The sequence below is a fragment of the Pelobates fuscus genome, chromosome 8 (genome assembly GCF_036172605.1).
Source record: "Pelobates fuscus isolate aPelFus1 chromosome 8, aPelFus1.pri, whole genome shotgun sequence".
Taxonomy (NCBI): domain Eukaryota; kingdom Metazoa; phylum Chordata; class Amphibia; order Anura; family Pelobatidae; genus Pelobates; species Pelobates fuscus.
Window position 1 is genome coordinate 160153076 of NC_086324.1, and position 27984 is coordinate 160181059.

At 42.0% G+C, this 27984-nt stretch overlaps 1 protein-coding gene across 1 annotated transcript in view; it reads right to left on the reverse strand.

Annotated features, from left to right (window-relative positions):
• Window positions 1–3238: 3238 nt before the first annotated feature.
• Window positions 3239–27984, reverse strand: part of LOC134571338 (dynein axonemal assembly factor 8-like) — a 68592-nt gene continuing 43846 nt past the window's right edge. Inside the window, exons 24-29 of the mRNA XM_063429540.1 lie at window positions 26738–26832; window positions 18759–18855; window positions 13471–13682; window positions 10555–10640; window positions 5337–5406; window positions 3239–3723 (exon numbers count right to left, since the gene is read on the reverse strand). Of these exons, the coding sequence (XP_063285610.1) occupies window positions 3613–3723; window positions 5337–5406; window positions 10555–10640; window positions 13471–13682; window positions 18759–18855; window positions 26738–26832 (671 nt within the window). The 3' untranslated portion in view covers window positions 3239–3612. The remainder of the gene's footprint in view (window positions 3724–5336; window positions 5407–10554; window positions 10641–13470; window positions 13683–18758; window positions 18856–26737; window positions 26833–27984) is intronic.

A 27984-nucleotide genomic window follows, 5' to 3' on the forward strand; every position in this document is an offset into this window, starting at 1 on the left:
TTATATTAAATAGTTCTTGAAGGAACGCTATAGTGTTGGGAATACAAAGCTGTATTGCTAACACTACATTGTCCCTTTGTCACCTCCCCAGGCAATTAAAGAGTTAAAAAAACATTTAAACACTTGCCTTATTTCAGTGTCAAGGTCCCTCTGAGTTGGGTCCATCTCTGCCACCTCCAACATCATTGCAGAGGGGAAGCCTAATGAGCCGCATGCACAGTGAGTGCCGCACACATATTGAATCATTGCTTTCTGATGAGGTATTGGAAGATGCATTTGCAGAATATATATATAAAAAAAAAAAGTATAGAGAACTCCAATGGTGAAGTAAGTATTGTTATAAATCAAGAAATAAAGAAATGTACTCACATTTACTAGATCAGGGCTTGCTCTAGTATGAATGGGTCTGGGTGGTATTATCCCAACCTAAGGATACTGTAGATACCAGAAAGCAAGATGATGAATGTCAGGATCCAAACCCTAATTCCAGAACTTTATTGCCTTTCACTGAAATTTGTTCCTGCAGTAACTATGTTTTTGACACTAGTGGCCTCCCTAACCACTAGCTCTGAACTTTCCGTGACTCATCCTCACCTTCCTGAACTAATTACAGATCCTACAAAAGGCTACACCCTGCTCAATACAGGGCCTTTAGGTTGAAGTTGATGGTCAACCTAAAAAGACTTCTGTCCCTGGTTACTGTGAACTTACCATCCTGTTGAATACTAACCTTTGCTACCAAGATTCTTTATATCAACGTGAACTACTATGCAAACCAACCTGTATTATTACCAATCTGCTTCATATCAACCTGAACTACGCTATCAACCTGCTTTATAATACCAATCTGCTTCATATAGACCTGCTTTGATACCAACCTGAACTACGATACTAACTCATGTTGCAAAGAGTAATTTACCTGCTTTATCAGTGCTCCTTCCAACAAGGAATTTGCAAGTCTGATACATTTCCGTTCTGTTCTGATTTGCTTGTCTATCTATATAACCTATACGTTCAACTATAGGTGTTTGCTACTATCTAATAATATCTTGGTAACAAACTGTCTGGGGCATATTGCCTAAACCTATATTTCTACTCTTTCTCCTTCTACCAACTTACCTATAATTCCGCTTATAGGTTCTCCTTCAACCTTACCTATAATTCCGCTTATAGGTTCTCCTTCAGCCTTACCTATAATTCTGCTTATAGGTTCTCCTTCAGCCTTACCTATAATTCCGCTTATAGGTTCTCTTTCAGCCTTACCTATAATTCCGCTTATAGGTTCTCCTTCAGCCTTACCTATAATTCCGCGTATAGGTTCTCCTTCAGCCTTACCTATAATTCCGCTTATAGGTTCTCCTTCAGCCTTACCTATAATTCCGCTTATAGGTTCTCCTTCAGCCTTACCTATAATTCCGCTTATAGGTTCTCCTTAAGCCTTACCTATAATTCCGCTTATAGGTTCTCCTTCAGCCTTACCTATAATTCCGCTTATAGGTTCTCCTTCAGCCTTACCTATAATTCCGCTTATAGGTTCTCCTTTAGCCTTACCTATAATTCCACTTATAGGTTCTTCTTCAGCCTTACCTATAATTCCGTTTATAGGTTTTCCTGCTACCATTTGCCTGACTCTCCTTTTTTCTTTTCTCCCTTCTTTACTTACCTCCTTCTTTGGCTTGCCAAGTATCTTACACTTTATTAACATCAGACCTCCCAAATAACAATGCAACATACCATTGGAAATCTTGTCAGCAAAGTAACCTCTAACTCTTCCAAACTCCACTCCACATCAAAACTACAAACACAACTTTAACAACAATCTGATCTCATCACACAACTTCAAATGAAGGCAGAGGACTTTGAGAATAGGAGCAGAAGAAATAATCTCCACTTTATAGGGCTCCCGGAGGCACTTTATCTATCCTATGATTCCAAAAAGCCGCTACTAATTGAGAGAGCACATCACTTGGGTCCTGAATGAACCTCGACTCCAGCAAGATCCAGACCCAGACCGGTAATCATCCGCATTCTGAACTTCTGTGACATGGAAATAATACTTCAGGCTTATAGAAAGGCAAATAAAATTCACTATCAAGAGCATAAAATTCTCATAGTCCATCAGTAAACAACAAAAGTGGCAGCCAAAGGGTGCAACTTCTCTCCAATAAGCAATTCCTTAGTGGGGAAGAAGATTAAGTTTCAACTCCAATTCCCAGTGAAACTCACATTTACTTATAGCAATTAGTCCCACCAGCTTGACTGTCCAGTGGCAGCACAGGAACTGATTAATACTATTGACTTTATCTGAGTTGCCCGATGTTTGGATCCTGAATTGGAACATGGGCAAGATCGACCATTCAAAGATACCCCTCCTAGCGGGTTCCCAGCCACAGTTATCAATATATATTTTTTATTAATGTTAATTGTTCTTATGCTCTCTATTAAGGTTCGGTTCATCACTAGGCACGGCGCTCACCTAGCTTAGCATTCTCTATTGCCCACCCATAGGGCACATATTTTAAAATTTCACCTGACAATTTACTATATTGACTCAGATTAATGGTTCACAATCTAACATCAACATCAAAGCCAGTCCCATACAATGGGCTTAACACCACAAATAAATGCAAGCTTGTACTCTCCCAACTTCGTAAGCACAATCCCCAAGTTGTATACCTTCAGGAAACCCATTGAAAGAAAACCTCCACCTTCACCTCGGCGAGATGGATAGACACATGTACAAAAACTCGAGTAGTAGCAATATTACTTATAAAATGTATCTTTCCAACTATCCACAAACAAATCCTAGACCCAGAAGGGAGGGTCCTTCTCTTCGATGTGATAAGGATTAGTTAGAAACCCTGTTAAATAAAAGTACCCTCACAAAAAAAAAATCTTCCTCACTTGGCAACCCTATATTAATTCTCTAGACAGAGTAACTTAATCCAAAATCAAATCAATATTTGAATTTACAGGCCCGTACTTAACCAGAGTTACTTACTTTGTAATGTTTTGTTTGTTTATTTACATTTTTCTTCACGTGTTTTCCAACGTAAAATATCAGGTAAGATGTGAAATCCATAACCTCAAACATGTTATTTGTAACATACTTTTTGCACTTATTTTATTTGATATGCTTCAACGAACCATGACAATTAAAAAAATGTAAACTAAATAGAAACTTCAAGTCAGCATCACAAGAAACAAAAAACTTTTTCAAGATTGCCACGAACAAAACTCAGTGGGACAGGACAACGCAATGGAGAGTTGACCATTCCAATCACCTTGAAACCACAATTGATCTAATAGAAGATCTTATAATGTAACCGAAGCATATATCTCAGGGGAAAATAACAGTTCCTATACGTTGCCCAGATCAATAATTTATAGCAGCAACTATTTAATAATAAAGTGCAATAAAAGTGAGCTGGTAAGAGTGGATACATTTCATTTGTATCAATTCATCAGTTGTATCAACCCGCCGGTGTAATAATCCAGGTCGATAATGTTTTCCTCTGCATGGTCTTCAGATTCACTAAGAAAAGTGCAAAGTTCTAGATTCCTTTCTCCGCATATAGTACGATAAGGTGACTGAATCTATCGTTAGAAGATCTATGGTGACAAAGGGGATTGCAACTTCCCATCATATAAAGCCTCGGGCACAATTTGGTGAATGCTCTCAGGAGTCAGCGAATCAAAGAAACAGCTGATCATCTTGTTGGCCTGGATAAAGAGAATGGGGCAGGAACGAGATAAAACATTAAAGATAATAATTGAAAAAATTGGAGATAGAAACAAAAAGACTTAATGAAAGATGAAGAGAAAACCTAGAACGAGAAATAATGAGAGATAAATATTGAAAGCAAGAATTAACAAAAAGGAGTAAAGATGGAGAAAAAAGAGAGGTAAACGAGTCAGAAAAATTAGAAAGAGAGAGACAGAAAGAAAATAAGGAAATAAAGAAGGGAGAGATAAAAAGAGAGAAGTATAAATAGTAAGACGGAACTCAAGGAAGGGAGAGAAAGACTGCAAGAACATGAATGAAAGAATATAAGAATAAAGTAATAATGAAGGACAAATTAACCGCTAACAAGATAGCACGAACGAATTATAAAACAACAAAAAACACTAAAGTAATAAAAAATAAAGTAACCAATCCATGCCATGACCCAAATGCTGATTCACAGTAACATTCCATTTACACCGCAACACTACCTATTCTCAATACCTCCACCAGGTATACGAAGAGAAAAAGCCACCCTTTTCAGTTATTTAGTTATGGCAGCCGCACAACTCATACCCAAGTATTGGAAACAAAGGCAAATCCCATCTACAAGAGAGTGGATAGGTAGGGTAGACGAAATAAGGCAAATGGAAGAACTGACGTACGCAAAAACGAAAAATTACCAGACCTTCTCTAAGATTTGGAAGCCTTGGTTATACTTCCTGGCACCTAAGTCCATTGCCTAATCGAAAATCTAGTACACCCCCTGCTCCCCTCCCCCCCCCCTGCTAAGTACAAGTCACTCAAGCTCGTTGTAAGTACACAGCACCCCCCCCCCCCCATTTATCTATGCATAGACTAGTGTGAAATATGCTCTACCAAAAACCACTTGAAGCAACAACTCTGCCTATTTGAAATACAATTTGAAATGTTTTGCCTGTTGAACTGGATTACACACACTGCCAATGTTAATTATTGTAATAATTAGCAATTTGTAATATCAACACTATGTTAATTATCACTTGATATATCAGGTATATTATTCTTTAGTATTGTTTAACTGTTCTGTTAACAAAACGAAAAACTATGTAAACTATGTATTTGTGTATTGCTACACTTTATTATGTTATTCTTACTGAATACAAAATAAAAAAACTTAAATAAAAAAAATTAAAAAAAGTAACCAAAGAAGGGATAAATAAGAGACAGAATAATAAAAAAACTATATATACAAGTTTATTCTCTAAACTTTGAATTGTTGCTAACTGAAATCGAAATAGGTATAATAATAGCCACGCTGGGGCTAAAGCCGTGTTTCCTTGCAGATCAGCTATTTTTCCTAAAATTGAGCTATATGGATTTTAATTTGCTATAAGTGAGGATTTAGTGAATACATCTATAGAAGAGTGAAAGAAGCAGACAGAGAGTGGCAGAAAACATTCCCTAAATAGAATCCACAGAACATTCCCCTGGTAACTTCTCAAAATGGCATTTATTTGCAGAGAATTCAATCAGTGTCATTAATGTAATTGTGCACCGCTCTATGAGTGTCTGGTTTGTGTAAGGCATGTTTATGTCATCACTACGGGCAGTGTGAACATGTGTTACGTACCTGAGATTCGGTCTGCGGACACATCACGCCCGGCGTGAAGCTCTGATTGGTTGCATTCTGCCAGTTAACACTATGAAGGGTAGAGAGGAGGTATTTAATTGGTTAATGATTCAATCTTACTGGAAGATCTGACAATTCATAATAAAAAAAATTCACTTATAACGTTCTATAACAGTTTCAGAAATACACAGCTGCCTGCAATAGAACTACAATGCTCTGTGAGTCTTAAAGGGACACTGTAGGCCCCCAGTGCACTGCCCCTGTCATTTTAGCCCTGCAGCTGCAAACATTACCGTTTCAAAGAAATGGCAATGTTTATATTGCAGGGCTAAGACTGCCTCTAGTGGCTGCCTACCAGACAGCCACTAGAGCTACTTCCTCCAGTTTCACAGAGTTTGACTCCGTGAAATGACGCTGGACATCCTCACGCTTTGCATGAGGACATGCAACGTCTTCAAATCCCCCATAGCAAAGCGCCAAGTCAATGCTTTCCTACCGGGAAGGCATAATGCGCGAGAGCCGTGCATGCACATTAGGTTCCCCTATTGGCTGACATCGGTGGAGGAGGAGCCAAACTCAGCACTGGATCAGGTAAGTGTAAAAAGGATTTTTAACCCATTATTTGCCAGTTTTCCTCAATTCCTTTTTAGAAGGTTTATTTATTGAACAGTGAATTGCCGTGAACTGAAGTAAAATCAGTATTATGATGATTAAGGCGCCAACAAACTGTGCAGCACTGTACGACAGGTGGACTAATAAACAAGTAATTGCAACAAGACAAGTAGTGTTGAGGGCCCTGCTCAAGCAAGCTTACATTCTAAGGGGAGTGGGGTAAAATGACACCAGGTGTAAGATGTGTTTCATATAATAGTTTGGCTCGAATGAGGTAATCACTAACTTAACTTCAGTCACAACGTGGCTATTAAAAGCCTACATTTTGCAATTGGTTTTTACTCCCTACAATTCACTGTTTAGGTGCATGTCAGCGTTTGTCCTGTTCTTCTTCTTTCCATGAGTCATTTTATACGGTGATTAAAAATAAACCTTTTTCTACGCCTCCTTGATACAATTGATGTGACCAGCTGAATATGGTGATTTAAATCAAGGTACCCAAATATGTGCAGGAAATGAAAGAAATCCCTTAGCTGTTCCTTTTTTTCAGACGCTGTTTTTAAACTGTGCCTGGCCTACTTTCCCTGTGCAGCTGGCTATAACTCATAGTTTTCAGCCTGCCAGTTCTGTAACATCAGAGATAAGAGCCAGGGAGGGCGACTTCTCATGAGCTCCCCAATCTTACCCTCTCCTTGTGACAGAGAGGAAGAAATCAACACAGCTCCCTGCTGGGACTGACACAGCCTCCTGTCATACAGGCTGCTCCCTGCTGGCATTCAGCAGGGAAAGTGCATGTCTGTCTTCCTGTCTATGTCTGTCTGTCTTCCTGTGTATGTAGGTCTGTCTTCCTGTGTATGTAGGTCTGTCTTCCTGTGTCTGTAGGTCTGTCTTCCTGTGTCTGTAGGTCTGTCTTCCTGTGCATGTATGTCTGTCTTCCTGTGCATGTATGTCTGTCTTCCTGTGCATGTATGTCTGTCTTCCTGTGCATGTATGTCTGTCTTCCTGTGCATGTATGTCTGTCTTCCTGTGCATGTATGTCTGTCTTCCTGTGCATGTATGTCTGTCTTCCTGTGCATGTATGTCTGTCTTCCTGTGCATGTATGTCTGTCTTCCTGTGCATGTATGTCTGTCTTCCTGTGCATGTATGTCTGTCTTTTTGTGTATGTATGTCTGTCTTTCTGTGTATGTATGTCTGTCTTCCTGTGCATGTATGTCTGTCTTCCTGTATATGTATGTCTGTCTTCCTGTATATGTATGTCTGTCTTTCTGTGTATGTATGTCTGTCTTCCTCTGCATGTATGTCTGTCTTTCTGTATATGTATGTCCATCTTTCTGTGTTTGTATGTCTGTCTTCCTGTGCATGTATGTCTGTCTTTCTGTATATGTAGGTCTGTCTTCCTGTGTATGTCTGTCTGTCTTCCTGTGCATGTATGTCTGTCTTCCTGTGCATGTATGTCTGTCTTCCTGTGCATGTATGTCTGTCTTCCTGTGTATGTATGTCTGTCTTCCTGTGTATGTATGTCTGTCTTCCTGTGCATGTATGTCTGTCTTCCTGTGCATGTATGTCTGTCTTCCTGTGCATGTATGTCTGTCTTCCTGTGCATGTATGTCTGTCTTCCTGTGCATGTATGTCTGTCTTCCTGTGTATGTATGTCTGTCTTCCTGTGTATGTATGTCTGTCTTCCTGTGCATGTATGTCTGTCTTCCTGTGCATGTATGTCTGTCTTCCTGTGCATGTATGTCTGTCTTCCTGTGCATGCATGTCTGTCTTTCTGGGTATGTATGTCTGTCTTCCTGTGCATGTATGTCTGTCTTCCTGTATATGTATGTCTGTCTTCCTGTATATGTATGTCTGTCTTTCTGTGTATGTATGTCTGTCTTCCTCTGCATGTATGTCTGTCTTTCTGTATATGTATGTCTATCTTTCTGTGTTTGTATGTCTGTCTTCCTGTGCATGTATGTCTGTCTTTCTGTATATGTAGGTCTGTCTTCCTGTGTATGTAGGTCTGTCTTTCTGTGTATGTATGTCTGTCTTTCTGTGTATGTATGTCTGTCTTTCTGTGAATGTGTGTATGTTGTCTTTCTGATTATGTATGTTTTGTATGTCTGTCTTTCTGCATATATACGTCTTTGTTTGTCTGTCTTTCTGCCTGTATGTTTTTCTCTTTCTGTCTATACATGTCGATCTATAGACAAGTTGTGGAACTGCACTCAGCCCTTCGCCTTGGAATCCTAGGGTGCTCTTGGATCAGTCCCAGTACCAAAGAGACCAGATATAGCATATATTAGTAGAAAAGTAATCCAGGCACCCCAAAATGTCCCAAAGAGCAGGCAATTTTATTGGACCCAAGAACCAAAATGCAACGTTTCGACCCCTTAGAGTCAGCTTATACTGAAATTCTTTTCTATGAAATCTGCAATGTGTAATAATGAGACTAATCTCTTGGCACTATTAGAGTTAACCGTCTACCTGTGCCCTTGATGACGGACGAATGTGCACAGCTGGTATATGGAGGCACCGTTCTGTTACATCTTTTAAGTCATGGAAACCCTGACACGCCATCTAATCTCCGGGAAAACAAAAGCTTTTTATAAACGGATTTTCATGAAGTATAATCCAGCAGAGGAAACTGAACTGTCCCTGCCCTGCTTCAATCCGCCAAATCCTCTCTCTTTCTCTCTCTGACCCTGCAATGCCATTCTCGGTTTAACCCCTGGGGTACACGGAGACACAAACATTGAGTGAGTGGAATACCGTCCTACAATGTTACAGGTACACTGGTACAGAAACCCGGTTGGAAAATCTGTGGACAAGCAATAACTTCTGCTGGGAATAAGAGGGGCCAGGGTCCTTAGAGTCTGATCCCTTTACGTCATGGTGCATCTGGTATATCATGATTCCCTAAATGGTTCATTAAAGCACACTCCCCGTAGTGACACCTTATGGACAAAATCTTTGATCCAAGCATTAAACTATATTATCAAGAGATTAGCTGGTGATTTTGATGTAAAGATTGCATTTTTATAGGATCATATGAAATGTGTTTGTGGGTGACACATCCAGTAAAAGACGCAGAAGTGTGGAGTTTAAATGAATTGCTGAACAGATTTCGAGGGGGAAAAAAAACCAATATTTCGCTAATTAAACTTCTTTTGGAAAATCCCATCAAATCTTATAGTATTTTTTTGTGGGTTATATTAAAAGACCTCTGACCATTTTTACAAAATCTGGAGTCTCTTTAACAATCTCGGTCCTTTTCTGGATCTTCTGTTCGGAGCTACAAGATAGCCCATTTGGTCACTACTGAGGTCACCATGAATCCATCTCCTTTTTCTGAGCAAAATAAACTAAATTTCTCCCCTATATTTACTGGTTCATTTATTCGTTTAACCGGCTTCTTCTTATTTAAAACGTAATTGAAGAGAGAGTGGATTTAGTCTATGACTGAATAAGGATGAGCTGTCTATTCTAGGACAGTGCCTGGATGCTGTCATCACTACATTAGCGATATCTCAACTTCCTAGAAAGCAAGTTGCAAGTGATGACATGGTAATCATGTGACCAATGCCTAACAGATAGGATGTGTTAATTCTGGAGAGAAGTTTTTTCTTTTTTTTATATCTAGCTTATAAAGTGTATAATCATTGAAAATTACAGAGTTACTATACCTCCCCCTTTAAATGGGCGCTTCTGAATAGCGGACTGCGGGGGGGGGGGAGGGGGGGAGGCTCTATCACAAGTAATGCTTTTTACTTTATGGGTGGTCTTTGAAGCTAGATATATAATAGCTCCAGCAAAAAGAAATGTTAGCTCTAAAATCTCAGGTGATAATCTTTCTGCTTGAGAGAATATTTATTTCCCAAGCTCTGAGAATAACCAGTTACAGACTTGCCTATTATATCTAGAATTGGTGGCCATGAGCTAGGACTCTAGGGCAACCTTTGGCAATCAAGTTGCTGTCCCCTGATGCTTTGCCAGTATCATAGCTGTAAGGGCATCATGGGGAATTTAGTCCACAACGTCTGGAGTGCTGAAGGTTGTCTACCCCAGCGCTAGGATGTCACCATGCAATGTCACAGGTTATGAACCGTGACACAGAGAAACCGAGACCTGAGGGTTTCACACTGAACTGTGACAAAGATTGCATCTATTGCCATTGTTTTCAGGGGAATTTTGCTGTGTTTAAACTTTTTAAATCCAAGCTATGGCCTAACTTTGACCATTCTTGGTGACTTCTGTGAGAAAAATCTAAAACTCTGACTGAGAGACTTAACCATGGTGATCCAGTAGGCCGACACTGATCTGCTTTCTATATGACATTATGTTCTGTGCTTAAAGGATGCTCTCTAGTCGGACGAGTTGATACTCGCTGACTTTAACCAGCTGACTGAGGCATCGTTACATCCCATGTGTTGCTGTGCAGATCTTGCTCCGGAGAGCCTGGCCCCAGAACTGGCTGCCATGCTCATAGGTTTCCAATCATGTAGAAAATACAGTATGTCAAGAACAACAAAAAATAAAGTAGTTCCTTCAAAAATACTTAACATTGTTTACACATTTTAAATCTCAATGACATAAACTGCATTGACATTAACTAGTACGTACCTGTCCATGACAGAGTTAAAGCAAGATACTGCATTGTCCCGTTGGGCAGCCACTAGTACACAGGGCCCCTCTGTGAGAGCCTTGAACTGTAATAAGAAAGCAAGACCATCATTAAGACAATATACAGGATGTAGGTTTACAACTCAAGCCTTCCCATTAAACCAATGAGTGACAAGTGGCGTACTGTTGTACAGTAACGCCACAGTCACTCGGCTAGGTCCAGTGCAAGGATTCGTGGCTACACAGGCGAAGATGTATTTTGCTACCTAAACCTAAAAAAATACACCTTCACCTGCGTTTCTCTTAATCCCCCTTTTGAACGTCTGACCCCTTTTTGTGTTTCTTATCCCCTTTTGTGTCTCTTACTTTTCCACTTTGTGTATCTTTCTTTTTTTTGTGTTTGCAAAAGATTACAGGTGAGTTTTTATTGCCACAACAGCATAAACAATCAACACATTGTTTTGTAGTTTGGGACAGTAATATGGCAATTGTAGGTAATGCACATTTAAAAAAAAAATGATAAGAGAGAACTATTGCGTTGACATATGGTGAGAGTATTAAGTGGATCAGTGTGCAAGCTAACATGTCTGCAGCTAAAGAGAAGTTAAAACAGTAATGGTAGCATACTTTGAATTTGTAACAGGCTTATCTCAACAGAAGAACTAATGGCATGCTGCCCCTAGGAGGCTTCAAGCAGGTTGCTTAGTTAGATAGGGAGTAAGTGTAGAGGTGTAAGTGCCTAGTAGGTGAGTGGATGTCTGCCAGAAAATGGTTACTGGTACTTAGGCTGTATTTGTGAGAGGCAGCCAGAGTGATGAGGAATAAGTCTACAGTCAACCTATGCCAATAGTTGGTAGATCAGAGTGCATGAGTATGCAGGGACACTCCAGGCTCTGGGACCCAGGTGAGAGTCGGCAGGTTTGATCAGAGACCGTGAGCAGGGCTCTCCACGACACCCTTGGCTTGTTGCTAGGTTCAGGCTTGGACTGTGATATCTGCGACCACCGTGCTGCTTTTAGTGCAGGTGAGTTCCGCCGCTTGCGTCTCCGCCATTTTGGGGCCCTCACTATTGTGGATACCCGGTGGAGCTTTGATGCCCGGGGACTGTGTGGAGGACTCTGCGGGTACAGTGGTGTCTGGCGAGGTATTCTGTCCTCCAACTGCCACCAAAATTTGTTGAAGTGTTCCTCGAGCCTGGACTCAAAGTCCGAGAGTAGGTCGCTGATGCTAGGGGGACAAGTGGTCTCTGCCATTTTGCGTGGATCGCGGAGGTGTTTGTCCGCGTGGATGGCTTCCACTCGTGTGTCAGCTGGAGCTGTGTTGTCTCCCAGGGGTGGACCAGGATCACCCCCGCCGGTCCAAAGGGGGGGGAGGAACAGGGTTCCTGTCAACAAGCAGCTTCCCGTGCGCACCCCCGGACCAGGAGATCGGCCGCTTCTCCCGCCCGGGCAGCACCAGGCCGCATCCTCATAAAGGAAGGTGGAAAGCTTCCTGCAGCCCCTCATCCACTGTGAAACACGTCATGCAGGTTGGTAGGTAATAGCTTCTAAATCTGTGTCTCAACTAGAGCAGATTATGCAGGTAGATTTGGTATTATGTTAGTGTAGTGGAGGAGCTCGCTGGAAATGCGTCTTTCCTCCATGCCTTTCAGGCCCCACCCCCTCTGTGTATCTTTCTTTGTGTATCTTTCCAGCCCATTTGTGTGCCTCTTTCTCTTCCCAGCCCCTCTGTGTCTCTATTTCTCTCCCCAGCCCCTTTGTGTGCCTTTCTTCCTGCCACACCCTCTGTGTGTCTCTTTCTCCCCAATTCCTTTGTGTGTCTCTTCCTCTCTAAAACCCCTCTGTGTGTGTCTTTGTCTCCTTCCCCAGCCCCTCTGTTTGCCTCTTCCCTCCAATGACCTTTATCCATCTCTTTCTCTCCCCCAGCCCTTTAGTGTGTCTTATTTCCCCTCTTACCCCTCTGCGCCATCTTGTGTTTGCTTACCTCCCTTTTAACGTGGCTGTGCGGACCATGGTAGAGAATCTTTTGTATTCTCTCCCTATTCTGACAGAAAGCTGGTCGCTGTTCTCAGTGAGCACTCCCTGTCAGGCTAGGTAGAAGAAACGAATAATCTTTCACCACGGTCCGCGCGATCACACTACATGAAATCTTGGATCTGTCTCTGCACACGTTTTTATACCTGATAAAGTTTATTTAGAGCAAATATTTTTTACTTATATACACTTCCTACCACCATTTCCTTTTATATTATTAATTATTTTACTATTTTAATAAATGTTTATGCTAATTAGTTTGGTCATGTGACTGTGATGCCACAAAAAACATTATTTTTGAATTTTAGCACCCTATTTAAGCAGCTATGGTCCCAAGCATCCTGTAATACACTTTTGAGAAAGCCTACATTCAGGTGAAACGCGTTAAGTGTTCCAAATATATTGTTTTATCTATTTTTTACACTACATGAAGTGACTGGCAGGAGGGGAAGCACTGTGCGCACCTCTCCTGACGGTCACCCAGAGCCCGGACATTGCCTTCCAGGCCAGTGCGCTCTAAGGCCATGCCTGTGCCTCCTTATGGTTGTGCTGGCCCTGGACTTAGCCTTCAGAGGGCAACACACTAGCCAAAGAGAGGAAAAATACATTTCCATCAGCGTTATTCACTAAAGTGTGAATTGCTGGGAATTCAAAGTGAATTTCAAATTTAAGTCCAAAATAGCTAAACTGAAGACAGAATTAAACAATTTGAAAAATTTGGCTATTCCGGACCAAATTTTGAAATTCTCTTTAAATTCTCTTTGAATTCCCGGCAATTCTCACTTTAGAAAATAAAACTGACATTATTTTCTGAACCTTTCTTTTCAGTAGTATTTAATGTGAGTGCAATAAAAGGGATCCACATGACAGGGAGTCTGAGTACCTCCGCTGATAGGCTGTCCAGCGGGCTGTATAAATCTGAGATCAGCTGTGCCTGTGATTGGTCGAATACAGTAAAACGCGTTGCTGTGATACGAAAGTCTCTGCTGGCCAGTTGCTCAAGTCCGTGGATATAGGGTGGTGGGCAGCCACGCACGGTGCACGGAGGGAAGAGAAGGCACGTGGTCTGGCCAAGGGCACTGATGAAGGGTTGATCTAAGTAAAGCAAATTAAAGAAGGTAATTATTTGAGTAAATACAAAGTCAATGTGTGTTTAAATTATAAAAAAAACCTGAAGATAGATATTAATTGATTTAGAAACCCAGATCATAGGCTTATATAATTGCACATTTAACTCTTACACAAAGCGTGTTTCAAGAGATGGCCCATGAGCTTACTATCTAAAGGAAGTATTGGTGGCTGGGATAATAAACAATTACATCAGCAAATCAGCTCCTGCATAGTAATATACCATCCTAATGTTTTACAAACGTGGACATGTATCTTTATAGAGGTATTTGTTGTACAGTTATAATGCTATTCCCAGGCTTGAATTCCCAGGTAGTGGATGCATGGAATAGCCTTCCAGCTGAAGTGGTAGAGGTGAAGGAGTGAAGGAGTTTAAGAATGTGTGGAATAGGTATAAGGCTATCCTAACTATAAGATAAGGCCAGGGACTAATGAAAGTATTTAGAAAATTGGGCAGACTAGATGGGCCGAATGCTTCTTATCTGCCGTCCAAGAACATTCTATGTTTCTATGAATGAAAATCAATTACCAGTACTATTTATTTTACCAAAAAATCCATATTATCAACATGCTATATTTTATGAAATGGCATTGCGAACCAATCAGATTAAAACTATACAATATATCCTACTGCAATGACCTTTTTTAGAGACATAGTGTAATTGATAAATAAACCAAGTGGGCTATATTGCATAGAGTTGGTGCTTCCACGTGGGATAAAATAGGACAGCGCTACGTTCAGTGTTGGAACTATATCACATTGTCCAAACAACGCAGTACTATGGTGGGACGTCAACAATTAAAATGGCCAGTTAGCTAATGGATGTTAGGAGTCGGCCAGCAGAATGACCAAGAATAAAATAAATTAATCTGAACATCAGCAGGCTTAGACACAAGTAATAACTAAAAAATAAAAACTCTACTAGGAATAATACTTTTTTTTTTATTTGTAATGTATGTTCTAAATAGAGATGCTATTATTAATTAACTCAATGGTACTGATTTTATTGACCTTGTCATTAGATAGTTAATGTACGCGGTCCTAAGGTTTCAACTGATACTACATTAGGTGACATTAACATTTAATAGATATGTCTGGTGCACAAGATCCCATTTATTGCATAAAATATTTCATGGATGGTAACGGGGAATCCGCATATATGGAAACATATACCATTGTATTATTTTATTATAATTACTATATATTGAATGTAGCCTCCCTCTGGAATTTGAAGGGTTACTGACAAAATGAATCTCATCTTTAAAATATGAGTACATGTGTGATGGGCTGCCTGACTGCTGTACAGCTGGGTGCCTTGGTATAGAAGGTGACGCATATGTGCGTCATAAGACAGAACACGTGCAAGTGTGTATGTGACTTGCATTTTCCAAACACTTAGTATAAGCTGCAGGAGCCTTTGTCACGGTCATTGCTTAAACAGTCAATACAGTCTGCTCTCCTTTGTACAGTTAACCCTGTCTAAATGGATAAACCAATCTTTGTATGGTTGTAACCAGGTAGAGCAGCACTGTCATGGGTCACAATTTACCGTATAAAAATTCATCAAAATCAACTTATATGTAGGTTTATGTAGGTTAATTGGTTTTGTGTATTTTACAGTTTCAAAATGTGTCTCACTTGAGTTATTGCTTTGGTAAAGTACTTATTAATGTAGCTTATAACTCTCCTTGCTGAAGGCCAGCAAAGGCCTCACTCAAATGTTTTTTGTTTTTTTTTGTAAATTCTTTATTATGACGATCAGGTGAGTACAGAATCACAAATATTCATACACCACAACAGTGTATATACGGTATGTCAGATCGTAACTCAACGTTGAAAATAAGCATTGTTAGCTTCTGATCATCTAACATTCAGCAAGCGTCATATGGCTGTTAATCAATCAGTAAAGCGTAGGTAATTTGAGCAAGTTAAACAATTGAACGACTATAGATAGATGCATCTTTAAGAGCTAAAACAGTTCCAGTAACTTCAATAATCAAACAAGCAAGGTTAAACAAGAGGATATCTCGAAGCCCCCGTTCCGCAGTCCTTCCAAGTGACCTGGCATATAGACCTAATAGCCAAGAGAGTAGGTAAGAGCTTCAGTCTCAAACATGGTTAGATGTGACATATATGGCTGAGAGAACCTGCGCATCCCCAGTTGGGGGTAGTGTCGAAGATGTGTAGGCATATGATGTTAAGCTAAGTGTGTTGTGTTGCAGGCGAGATTGTGAGTTCCAAGCACTTACAATGCACCACTAAGGGCGCCACCCCCAAATCCGCACCCTAATCTGGGATCTCTCGAAGATGGGAATTCTAGTAGTCCCTCGTGTTACATAGGTGGTTTGGGTGTGTCTGTCTACTTCAGTAGTCCGTCAGTCAGACGTCTGATGAGGTGCCTTGGAGTGTCGTAGGGCGTATGTTATATTCCCTTCCTTTCGTCGGTCTAGTGTGTCATACTTTGGGGTCACCTCTCAGTATGGTCAGTTCCCTAGTTGTCCCTTTAGTCAGCATGTGGTGATAGTACTGGTACGCCTCCCTGGGATCTACCGCCTATTTCGCCTATAGCTCGCGCATCCTCACAGTCGGGTACCCCTGATCCGACCTCCCCGGGCCAGTCCGAGCCGCCGCCACTGTGTCCCAAAAGTAGGTCGCGTGGGTTTGAGTAGAAACCTTGTACGTTGTGAAAATGAGAAAAAGAGGGGGGGAGGAAGGAGGGGGGGGGGGGACAGATGTGGGGGGGGGGGGGGGGAAGGAGGGTTGGGTTTATAGGTGGCACCATACGTCAGCGCGCGCCCAGGCACTCCTGAACCGTGTGAAATAGTGTGCTTTACGGTCTTCTTGCTCCCGGTCTTGAGAGGTATACATACCACGGGGTCCAGGCTTCGACATGTTTGGTGCTCCTTCCGAGCAGTTCTGCGTATCGCGCCTCGGCCGTGTGTATGTCCTCTATCCTCTGAAGACAGTCTGTCATAGTTGGTGGTTGTGTTTGTTTCCATTTAGCGGGTATGGATGCTTTGGCCGCATTTAGTAGGTGGCGGATTATCGACCTCTTGTATTGGGCTATTGAGCCTTCCGTGTGATGGAGTAGAGCCATTTCTATGTTGAAGTCAGGTAGGTCTCCCAGGATGATTGTCATTTCCCGTTGTATGTCTTCCCAAAACGGCTTAATCTTTGCGCAATCCCACCAGATGTGTCTTATTGTGCCTGTGTGGGTTTCACATCTCCAACAAGTGTCTGTAGACCCCGGGAATATTCTACTTAATAGGGATGGAGTCCGGTACCAGTGGGAGAGTAGCTTGAAGTTGACCTCCTGGTAGTTGGTACTAATGGAGCTCTTGTGCTGCAAAATCAATATCTGTTCCCATTGTGTGTCAGTAAACGTCCTATCCGTCAGCTCTTCCCATCTTCTCTTGAACGCCGTGTTCCGTGTGCGGTCTCCTGTTATTAGCTGTTGGTAGATGACTGAGACACTGCCATCGGCGGCGGAGCCGGTCATGCAGGAGCGTTCAAACCACGTCTGTTCTCTATGTAACGCTACCCTGTTGGGGAGGTTGTAGTAAAAATTTCGTAGTTGCGCGTAATGAAATCTGTGCATTAGTGTCGGTTGTGGTATTCCACTCCATTCCCGAAGATTTCGTATTCCCGCGTTACTGAGGACCTCGAATATTGGGACAAAGTCTCCACTTCCCTTTATTGGCCAGGAAGAACGATGTAGTCCTCCGCCTATCTCCGAATTATGAGTTATCGGTATCAGGGGGCTCGGCTGTGGGGAGATATGTTGGTTTCGTCTCAGGTGAGACCATGTCTTTAACGTTTGAGTGACGGGTGATTCAGCGCCCAGCTTCGAAGTTACGTCCGCCGAGTTATGCCATGTGAGTCTGGGGAGGGCTTTGTTTATGACTTCTCTATTCAATGCCACCCACAGTTTGTCATCAGATGCCACATGCCAGTCCCTGATCCGCTGCAGTACCGTGGCATGGAAGTATTTGCGGATATCTGGTAAAGCCAGGCCCCCCCAATTCTTAAGTAGGCATAGCTTGTCAAAGCTGAGTCGTGCCCTTTCTCCCTTCCAGACGTATTGTATCACCGCCGACTTAAGAGATGTAAAAAATCCTGGCGGGATGTGCCAGGGAATGGTGTGAAAATGGTAGAGTAGCCGCGGGAGAATGTTCATCTTTATTACCGATATACGCCCCTGCCAGGAGATGTGGTCGTAATTCCAGCTCTTAAGGTCGTTTAGTATTGTGCGCAAGAGGGGGATGTAATTCTTGGCATACAGTTCTTTCGGGTTCCTTGGTATCCAGATTCCTAGGTATCGCATCTGGTCCTGGCACCAATGGAAGGGGTACTCACGTTGAATTCTCACTCAAATGTTAATTTGCTACTATGTTTAAGTCCTGCTCATTTATCTCAGTTGAACAGAAGTTTAACTTGCCTGTTGGCAGTCATCAATCAAGTTTCACAGCGAGGAAGGCCAATGAACATCAAGACGATTCTACCAGGAAGATGTACATATAAAAATAATAGAGGCAAAAAAAAACTCCCAACTTTTACACAACATTCACGTGTCAAGCACGGACAGCAGGCCATGGGATAGTCAAACAAGCCAAGGTCGGATAGCAAGCTAACGATCAGTACAGGTAGAAGAAGGTGGCATTGGGTAGACAGCATGCATGTAGGAAGATGTCAGACTAAACACCCGAGGATGACACAGAACCCACAGGCAAAAGACAAATAGAGGGGATACTGTAAGGGATCATAAAAATGAAAAGTATGTCAACAGGAAGACCACATTCATATTCCTCTCTAGAATGCAAGGGAAATGGAAGGACACAGGGGAGACGGTACAAAGTCCTGGGCTAAGGCATAAGGTCACAAGCTACGGTTGACATTTCAAATAAAAGTATGGCGTGAATGCCACCTCCCACAAGGACTTGTTATTTGAAGGTGAGGTTCCTTTAGATCTTAAAGATATAGGGATGGGAAGGTAGAGAAGATATGGTAAACAAGATCATTGTTTTATTGGTGGCAGACATTACCCCAGGTTGGAGATTGTCCTGGCTGATGAAGTGGATTCTTCACCACTTTGCGTTGTGCTCGACTGCCAAACAAGACATCACACGCCAGTCTTGGTATCTACGGACAAATAAACACAGAAGAATATGTCTAATACTAACTATTTTTGTCTGGATATGTCACTCCTATTTTACCAGTGCTTGTTACATTTCTGCCACCATAAACAATTGATTGACAAAAAGGTAAAAATAAATATATTATATTGTAAATTTTCTTTGTGACAGTAAAAGAACAGAGAAAGGTTTAAGAATATATAGAACACACAATATATGTTGTAGTTGTTAACATCCTCCTAATTACAAGTTAAAGTTCACAGCTGCAAATACGGATGAAAAATCCTTTCACGTAAATAAATGAAATATAAAAAAACAGGCAGACAATTACTAAACCAGGAATTGTGACAAATTAACAAGAGAAATGCAAATGTAAGACCAAAAGAGCCAAGCTGGGAACATTGTTAAATGTATGAATACACACACATGTTTAAATCGCAGCTTTGCTGTAGACATTTTCATTTTCATATCTGTACCCCTTAAAGGGAGAATTCTGTGCTGGGGTGGACTTATAGTAAAACCCCCATTGTTGTACCAGCATATTCTAAAACAGTTGGGAATATGGGTCCTGACCACCAATTTCTAAAAATGATTTATCCAGTATACAAGGTAAATGTATAATGTTTGTAGTGCCACTCAGTGTGTAGAAGGGGTGATATTTTTGTTATTTGTTTTTTATATCATGATAATAATGCGTGAGTTGAACAGATTTTGAGGTGAGAATTGATGATCTTCTAACGTGCCTTGAGTTAGATGTTAATGTAATTATGGAAGGCAGTTAGTTTAGTTTAATTAATAGGTGGACTGATCATGTATTTATTTAACTTTAAAAGAGTTTGTAAAAGGTTGTTGGAAGGTGATATCACAGGAGGATGGTATGAAGATTAAAGGAACATTAGATGTCGAGGTGGCCTGATGCTGTCCCACGGTAAGTAGTGGAAAATAAATGATGATCTAGGGTACTCAAGGATAAAAGCCAAAATAGCAGCTTTACTTGACAAAGACCCTGCTGGGTCGAAACGTTGCTGTTGTTTTCCTATTTTGGCTTTTATCCTTTTTTTTTTTGTAAATATATTTTTATTTGAATTTTTCCAGTTTTTTATGTTATTTTTGCATGCTACGATAACTAGCAGGGTGGACACGCAGGTCCAGACGTTTTAGACTCACATGCTTCGTAAAATTGCAGTATAGTGGTAAGTCGGGATGATCAGATCCCATGTCTAGGTCACGTCCTGAGGCGTATGTGCCCAAGTCAGATTCGTGTATTGTGTATCGTAGACCTATGTTGTGGTGGCTTGTAGGTCATCTGGGCGTTGTGTTTCATGTGTCCTGTGATGGTGTGTGTGTGTAGTGTGAGGGGGTTGGGTAGGGGTCCAGTCCGTGGGGGGTCGGTCTCCGTCGGCGGGGGTGTCCCCGTCTACCTCTACTTGGGTCTCGTATTGGAGTCTTTGTGTGAAGTCTGGTTTGGAGGTCGTTAGTAGCCAATAGGCCCAAATTTCTAGGTATTTGTCGGAGGCGTTAGTGGCGCTCATATTGAGTTCTGCTATTGCCCTGAGTTCTTCCATTTGGGAGAACCAGGCCGTCAGTGGTGGGGTGGCTGTCTGCTTCCAGAATTGTGGAAGCACCTGTTTGGCTACGTTTAGGATTCGTATGGTTAAGGATTTTTTATACCGTGATCTGGGAGTCTGCGTGTGGTGTAGGAGCATGGCTTCGGGTGTGAAGGGTGGTGGTGCATCGGAGAACATGTGGAGAAGACTGTGTATGCCATTCCAGAAGGGTCGGATGGCCCTACAGTCCCACCAAAGGTGAAATGTGGTGCCTATCTCTGTGTTGCATCTCCAACAGAGCTCTGAGTGTTCTGGGTTTATAGTGTGGAGTGCTACTGGGGTGCAGTACCAATTTGTAAGTAGCTTAAAGGCTGTCTCTTGCGTCTTGCTAAAGACCGAGCAGTGATGCGCTAGATAGCACATTTCCTCCCAGTCTCCGTCGGTGAATGTCTTACCTAGCGCCCGTTCCCATTTCCCCATTAATTTCGGTTTTTCTGTCGGGGTTTCCCTTTGAAGTGAGGAATAGATGAGTGAGATCCCGTGCGGTTGAGGGTCTGGGTCTAAGCACAATCGTTCGAATGTGGTGGGCTCCCTTGTCAAGGCTATACCTCCCGGGAGAGTTCGTGTGTAGCTACGTAGTTGTCTGTATTTAAAGTGGTGTAGTAGTGTGGGGGTGGCTCCCTCCAATAGGTTTGGTAGCGTCTTGCAGTCAGGCCCGTCGAGTAGGTGGTGTAGTTTGGGGGCTTTGTGGTGTAGCAAGTCTCTGAATGCGTTAGGGTCCGAGCCAGGTGGGAAACTGTCGTTGTGGGTCAGAGGGAGGAGAGGGGACGGGTAAGGCGCCAGTCTGCATCTTTTTGCCACCCTCTTCCAGACCTGCAGTGTCGCGGCCGTGTAGGGTGAGTATTGCCCCCCTGCCCCCCTCCCCCGCCTGCCAAGGCAGAGTGGATAGGGGTCTCCCCGCCTCCACCTCCTCCACGGTCTTCCAGCTCTTGAGTACCTTTCCCTTTGTCCACTCCATGACTCTTTGGAGGTGGCAGGACTCATAGTACAGGGTGAGGTCCGGCATAGCCAGGCCTCCCCTGTCCTTGGGCAGAGTCAGTGTGGTCATCCTAACTCTCGGCCTTCTTTGGTTCCAGATGTATTTACCCATCGCTTGTCTCAGGGTGGTAAAGAAAGGTCTGGGGATAGTGATTGGGAGGGCTTGCATAAGGTAAAGTAGGCGCGGGAGAAAATTCATTTTAATAACTTGGATCCTGCCTAACCAAGATATGTGCGGGTATGCCCAGTCCGACAGGTCCCGTCTAAATTTATCCAATAGGGGGGCAAAGTTTGCCCCATACAGGGCTTTGGTGTTCTTGGTCAGCCATGTACCTAGATATTGGATCTTCTGGTCTGCCCATTGGAACGTGTGGCTCTGTCTCAGTGGGGCGGCCCTGGCTTCGGGTATGTTAATATTCAGGACGTATGACTTTGAGTAATTAATTTTGAGATTGGATATTGCCCCGTATTCCCGAAATGCTTTCAGGATGTTCGGGAGCGTGACCTCTGGGTTGGTGACAAAGAACAGGAGGTCGTCGGCATACGCCGCTACCTTATGCTGTGTGTCACCTTTCGTGATACCCCTTATGTCCATATCATGCCGCACATGGGTGAGGAAGTGTTCGAGCGCCAGTACGAATAAAAGGGGGGATAGGGGACACCCCTGCCTTGTGCCGTTATGGATCGTTAGCTCCCTCGTCACTGCCCCGTTAACGATGACGTGTGCCGTGGGTCCGTCGTATAGCGCCTCAATCCAGCTCCTGAAGTGTGGTCCCAGTCCCATGTGCGTCAGTGTCTGGAACATGTATTGCCAGTTGACTCTGTCGAAGGCCTTCTCTGCGTCCGTGGATAGCAAGAGAAGGCCATCGCTGTGCTTGCCCTGGCCGTGAATAAGGGTCAGTGCCCTGACTGTGTTGTCCCTAGCCTCGCGGCCCGTGACAAATCCCACCTGGTCTGAATGTATCAGGTGGGGGACATGGGTTTGGAGGCGCGTGGCTAGGATTTTCGCTAGCAGTTTAACGTCACAGTTGATGAGTGAAATCGGTCTGAAATTACTGCATTGTTCTCTGTCCTTGTCGCCTTTCGGGATGAGGGTGATATGTGCAGTCAATGACTGTTTAGGGAGGTGGTGTCCCTCTCGTACGGCATTTAATGCATCTAGTAGGGGGGCATATAGGTGGTCGGCAAACGTCTTATAATACTTCAGTGGTAACCCATCTGGTCCCGGGCTTTTGCCCTGTTTCGTCTCTTTGATGGCCCGAGTTAGCTCGTCCATCGTGATGGGTACGTCTAGTCGGTTGGATGCATCTGTATCAATTGTCGGGAGGGTGTGTGCTGTCAGGTAGTTATTAATTTTCTCTCGTAGGCCGGCTTTCGCCGTATCCGAGTGGGGCTGTGGGAGGGCATATAGGTCGGAGTAGGGCTTTTATCCTTGAGTGTCTGGATCAATATTTATTTTCTAGATTTTGGATGTAAGACCTAGCCGTTCTGAGGTCCTGCGCACCCTGGAAGCTTGGAGAGTGCGGTATTCATTATCCTTTCTCCATGGTAAGTAGTAAACCATTTTAGCTCAGTATGACAACTTACCTGGGTCTTGCCGGGAGCTTGAAGCCACATACCTTGCATTCGGTCTTCTACTGTACGATAATTCGGTCAGCTATACAGTGCTAAGCAGGGCCATGCAGGGCCGCGTTTATCGGCAGAGCTTTATTTTATAGAGACTGGATGTGGTGCGGGCACACAGCGGCCTTCAGGTAAGTTGTCAAATTCTACTAAAACAGCTTTGACTACTTACTGTGCAACAGCACTTCTACTGTGGGCTGAAGTAGTTATGGTGCTAGGAGTGTTCATTTAATGGTATGAAAGATATTAAAATGTTGCCAATGGCTCCAGGTATAAACATAAATTAGAACGGTGTGGTGTGCCCTCTTTGGGAGGGCTTCACTGTTCATTTCCCATCATGACGTAAGAGAGACTGATAGAGGAAAGAGTCATATCCACAGCTAGATGTCCGGATTTAGGGAAACTGCAGGTGAGAGCTAGAACTGGGAAAGTTATGTTCAACTAAATAATTTTTCCTGAAACTGAAATTTTGTTTGGAACATGCTACGCTTGTTCATGTACTGGTTCAGCTGAATATGATCCATGGATAAATAAAAGTATGTATGAGTCTTGCTGTACATTGATAGGTGCACGTCCCCATATTTAATTTACAGATCAAGGGAGAAAAGTAACCAATAGAGGGAAAAACAGGAAACAAATATCTATATTTATACATGATATACATTTATTAAATATAGATTTTCTGTTTTTCTGCTGCTTCCCCCTCACCCCCCCCCCCCCCGATGGTCCCATTTCACTTGATCGGTGGATAAAATCAACATTTAGTGGTTGTCCCCTAACCACCAACCATCCTTTTCCCATTAATCATCTCTTTTTTTGTTTTGGAGCCATAGGGGAACTCTGAATGCCGAACCAAACGAACATGTTCAGCCATCAGGCTACTCGTCTGCTCAGGTATATGTCTATATGGCACTTAGGAGATACGGAATTTGAAGGAATTGCAGTTCATCTGAGTCTGAGAGTACAAGTCTGGTGAAAACATGCGTTAATAAGGTCGTGACTGAATGGTGCTCGGCAAGGAGGTGGCTCATCTGGTGGGACGCGATATTGTGTCATGAATTCCCAGCATTGCATTACGATACCCAGCTAACCTTACACATATTGCAAACATTGATCTAGGGCAGGCGTAGGCAGCCTTCGGCACTCCAGGTGTTTTGGACTACACCTCCCATGATGCTTTGCCAGCATTATGGGTGTAAGAGCATTATGGGGTATGTAGTCCTCCACATCTGGATAGCTAAAGGTTACCTATCCCTGATGAAGGGGCTACTGGGCACATTCTGTATAGTAAGATGTCTTTCTTTAATCATTTCCAGTGGGTGTTTGATAATTATGAGAATATACATCTGAGCGCAGTTAACCTAAAAAAAACAAAACGATTTTGGTGCCCCTTTAAACGGGTGAATTCAGGTTAATTTTTAGATTTTTGGTAACACATTACTTGATCGCCACATGGAGGAACTTTGAGATTTGAGTTTGGCATTGCTCTTGGTGGTACTTTGAATTACCAAGCTTTACAAAGCGCCTTCTGGCAGCACGAACGGAATGCAAGATTTCAGAGAAAGGAAAGAACTCCCCCGCTTCCTCACGTGGTAGGATTAAAAAATAAATTCCCATTAACTAGGGGCTAAATGATTTCCATTACATTTGAAAGCATACGTTGCCAGGTTGGGTATAAATATAGGCCTTCAGTCCATCCCGTGCACTTTCCTGTGTATTTATATATATTTTTTTAGAATCACTCAGTTAAAATGGCAGCTGGGTCACCATACGCTAGACAACTTGTAATCTGCCGAGAAGCAGAGATATATTAAACTATCACGTCTTAGACAGAGTGTTACATACATATACAAGAGGCTTTTAATCAATTACTTAAGCACTCTGCATTACGCATACGCAGGGTATAGACAGTTCTGTTGTAGTCACGAAACAGACACAGCTGTGCAAATCACAGGTACACAAGGAACAGCTCCGAATGCAATAAATATAGCACGCAACACAAAAAGCTGCCTTTCCAGCAGACTCTTTATTTTATAATTGATGTGAGAGGTAACGAGGACAACCGAAAATAACGCTTTGTTCTTCTATTGTGTCTATTTTAGGTGCACGTTTCACGTGATGCTCTAAGAAGCTGATTTGCACAGTCTCCCATACTTGCAAAACCTTCAGGAAATAGCTGATTAACTCATTCATAGCGTTTATTACTTATACAAGTACATTCCCATCGTCCTGCAACCCGGACTCTGCATGGTGTAAGTATAAGGCTGATTTGGGATGTTCTAGGATTGCAATCTGGTCCATTTAGAAATGGTGACTTAATGGCCGCTCATGACATTAATGAAGTTTACCTTTGAGCCTGTTTCCCTACAGAGCTGCAGATTCAATACAGAATCTGAATCTGTATTCCGATTCAAATTTGATTTCCATCACTTTTGCCAATATGCAGTATACAATTGAGCACAGACACTCCTTTTGTTAAACGAGTGCTACATTTTCTTTAAATAATAAGCCTTTTATGCCATTTATCTACATCTTGCTTTGTGGACTACATAAAAACGTCATTGAAGGTTAAATTGCTAAATTATATAAATATTTCCCGTGCTGGCAAGTCCCTAATGGTTGGTATATAAGATAAATGCTATTTGGGTAAATGTATTGTTGTATGACTTTAAGGTTGTCAAAATTATGTTTATTGTTACAGTGGGGTTGAAAATCACCTATAAATTGTGTTACCCTATGATATACATTTTAAAAGAAAACAAAGTATTTTAATAAGATTTAGCAAATGACATCAAAATCTAGTTCAGTCCTGGCACAGTCAGGGCACATAGTGAAAATGGGGCGGAGAATAGAAACATTGTTTCAGTTTCTCCTCTTCTAATTACTATGTTCAATGGCAGAATAGTGCAACATTTCTAATGATGATTGATTGGAAGCCAAGATGGAGGCGCCCAGTTCTAGGGGAGATGTGTGGATTTATACATTGAGTTTTACATTTTTAGACCTCGCAAAAACACATTTTCTAAATATAAGTAAACATAATATTAAAAATTCTAGGAAGTGACAGTTATACTTTAATAAAAATATATTTCTGCTCAATTGTTTTTCTTTTTACACAGATGCCATTTCACATTATAAAGCAAAAACGAAATTGTAAAATGTATGGAGCTTATTTATAATATTCAATCATTTCCTCTAGTCCGTAGATTTACCACAATAAATGTGTGATTTTATTTATAATATTTACATTTTGCTAAAATCTTACAATCTTTAAAGTTCACATAAGCCATTAAACGTAGCAATCAGGAGAGTACTACAACTACTTTTTAAAAGGGGTCTATATTTAATAACTACATTTAAAACTAAAGCTAAGAAACAAAGAGACAAAAGGCCTCTGTGTAGGCCGAAATGTTGCACATTCAGTTCTCAATAAATCTGCCTTTTTGAAGAAACTCGAGTGCCTGGACCTACTTTCTACTAATATCTACTAAATTGGGCATTGCCAACTCGGTCTTTGATGCATCTGGTTTTCACTGTGTGAGTGAGGTATCCTCTATCTTTGAATTTACATTTAAAACTGGTACAGGATAATCGAAAAAGTAGTTCTGATGGGAGCTAAATCAAAGTATAACATGGATAATACAGGTAGACAAAACGGCCAGAGTGAAGGGCAAATCCTACCTGTTCAGTTTCCAACACGACTGACTGATCACATGGAAGACCTTCGGGGAAGAAATGTTTCAGGTCTCGGATGGCGGTATCATAGGAGGTGGAACCTGAAGGTGAAGAGAGAGACATATGTAAGACAAATGTAAGGGAGCATATTTAGCCTAAATAAAAATTGCCATTAATCAATAAGTGTGGTATAAACTTCCAAAAAACACTCTTTCACCAGTCTAAAATCTCTGAAAATATCTGTCTCTCTGTATGAACAATGAAACCAAACCTGTAAAACATGCTAATAGTTAAATGGAACCTAATAACATAATCATAGTGATATATTATATATTTAATTACGTTTACTTCCTGCAGGAGTCTCCTCTTTGTCTTCTTGCTCCTCATAGAGGTAGCATTGTGAACGGGAAGCGCATGCGTGGCATGTGCAAAACTCCTCCAGTATAATGCCTCTCATAGAGAAGCATTGCATTCAGTCCTTCGCTATGATGAGCATCAGAGGACAATCTACATCCACATGCAATACATGAGGATGTCGACCATCACAGAACTGAGTCTGACTTGGTTGCAGGTGCGGAATCTTATCTACAAAACAGCAATGTTGTACATAGCAGGACAAAGAAGACAGGGCTGCTGCACCCAGACCACTTCACTGAGATGAAGTGGCCTGGGTGCCTATATTGGTCCTTTAACTCGGTGAAATATCTCTTACAAAGGAAGAAAATAAATACTAGGAAAGACTTTTTGGTCAACGCGTATGTTCGATACAGAAATATTGTGGATATACGTGCAGGACACATTGGCCAGATAAAATGCAGCCATGAATAAGCTGGGATAATAATTAACCTGGGCTTCCACGGTTTTCCTGAAAGTGTTGCTCAATGCAGGTTAATTGCGAAACTTCACCAGAAAACTGAAATCAATAGGCTTAAATAAATAAAAAAAAGTGAAACTGCTAAAATGCAGTCAACTGTGAGAGACGTTTTACATCAGAGGTGCCCAGTTCTGCCCATCCACTTGTCATTAAGACTACAAGGATTTTGGCAAATTCATTCACAACAGCCGTTGACCGGGGACCGGAATCTCTGCTATGTGGCTAATATTGGCCTTTAGTCCCTCTCAAAGATAACTGGGAAAATAACACAAATGGGATCTAACTCACTGGAGTAAATTCCGATATCATGCATTTAATATAACCTGGGCCTCTGAAATTGGTGTATCGCTGGCTAAGGATAGTGAGTAGAGAGTCATGA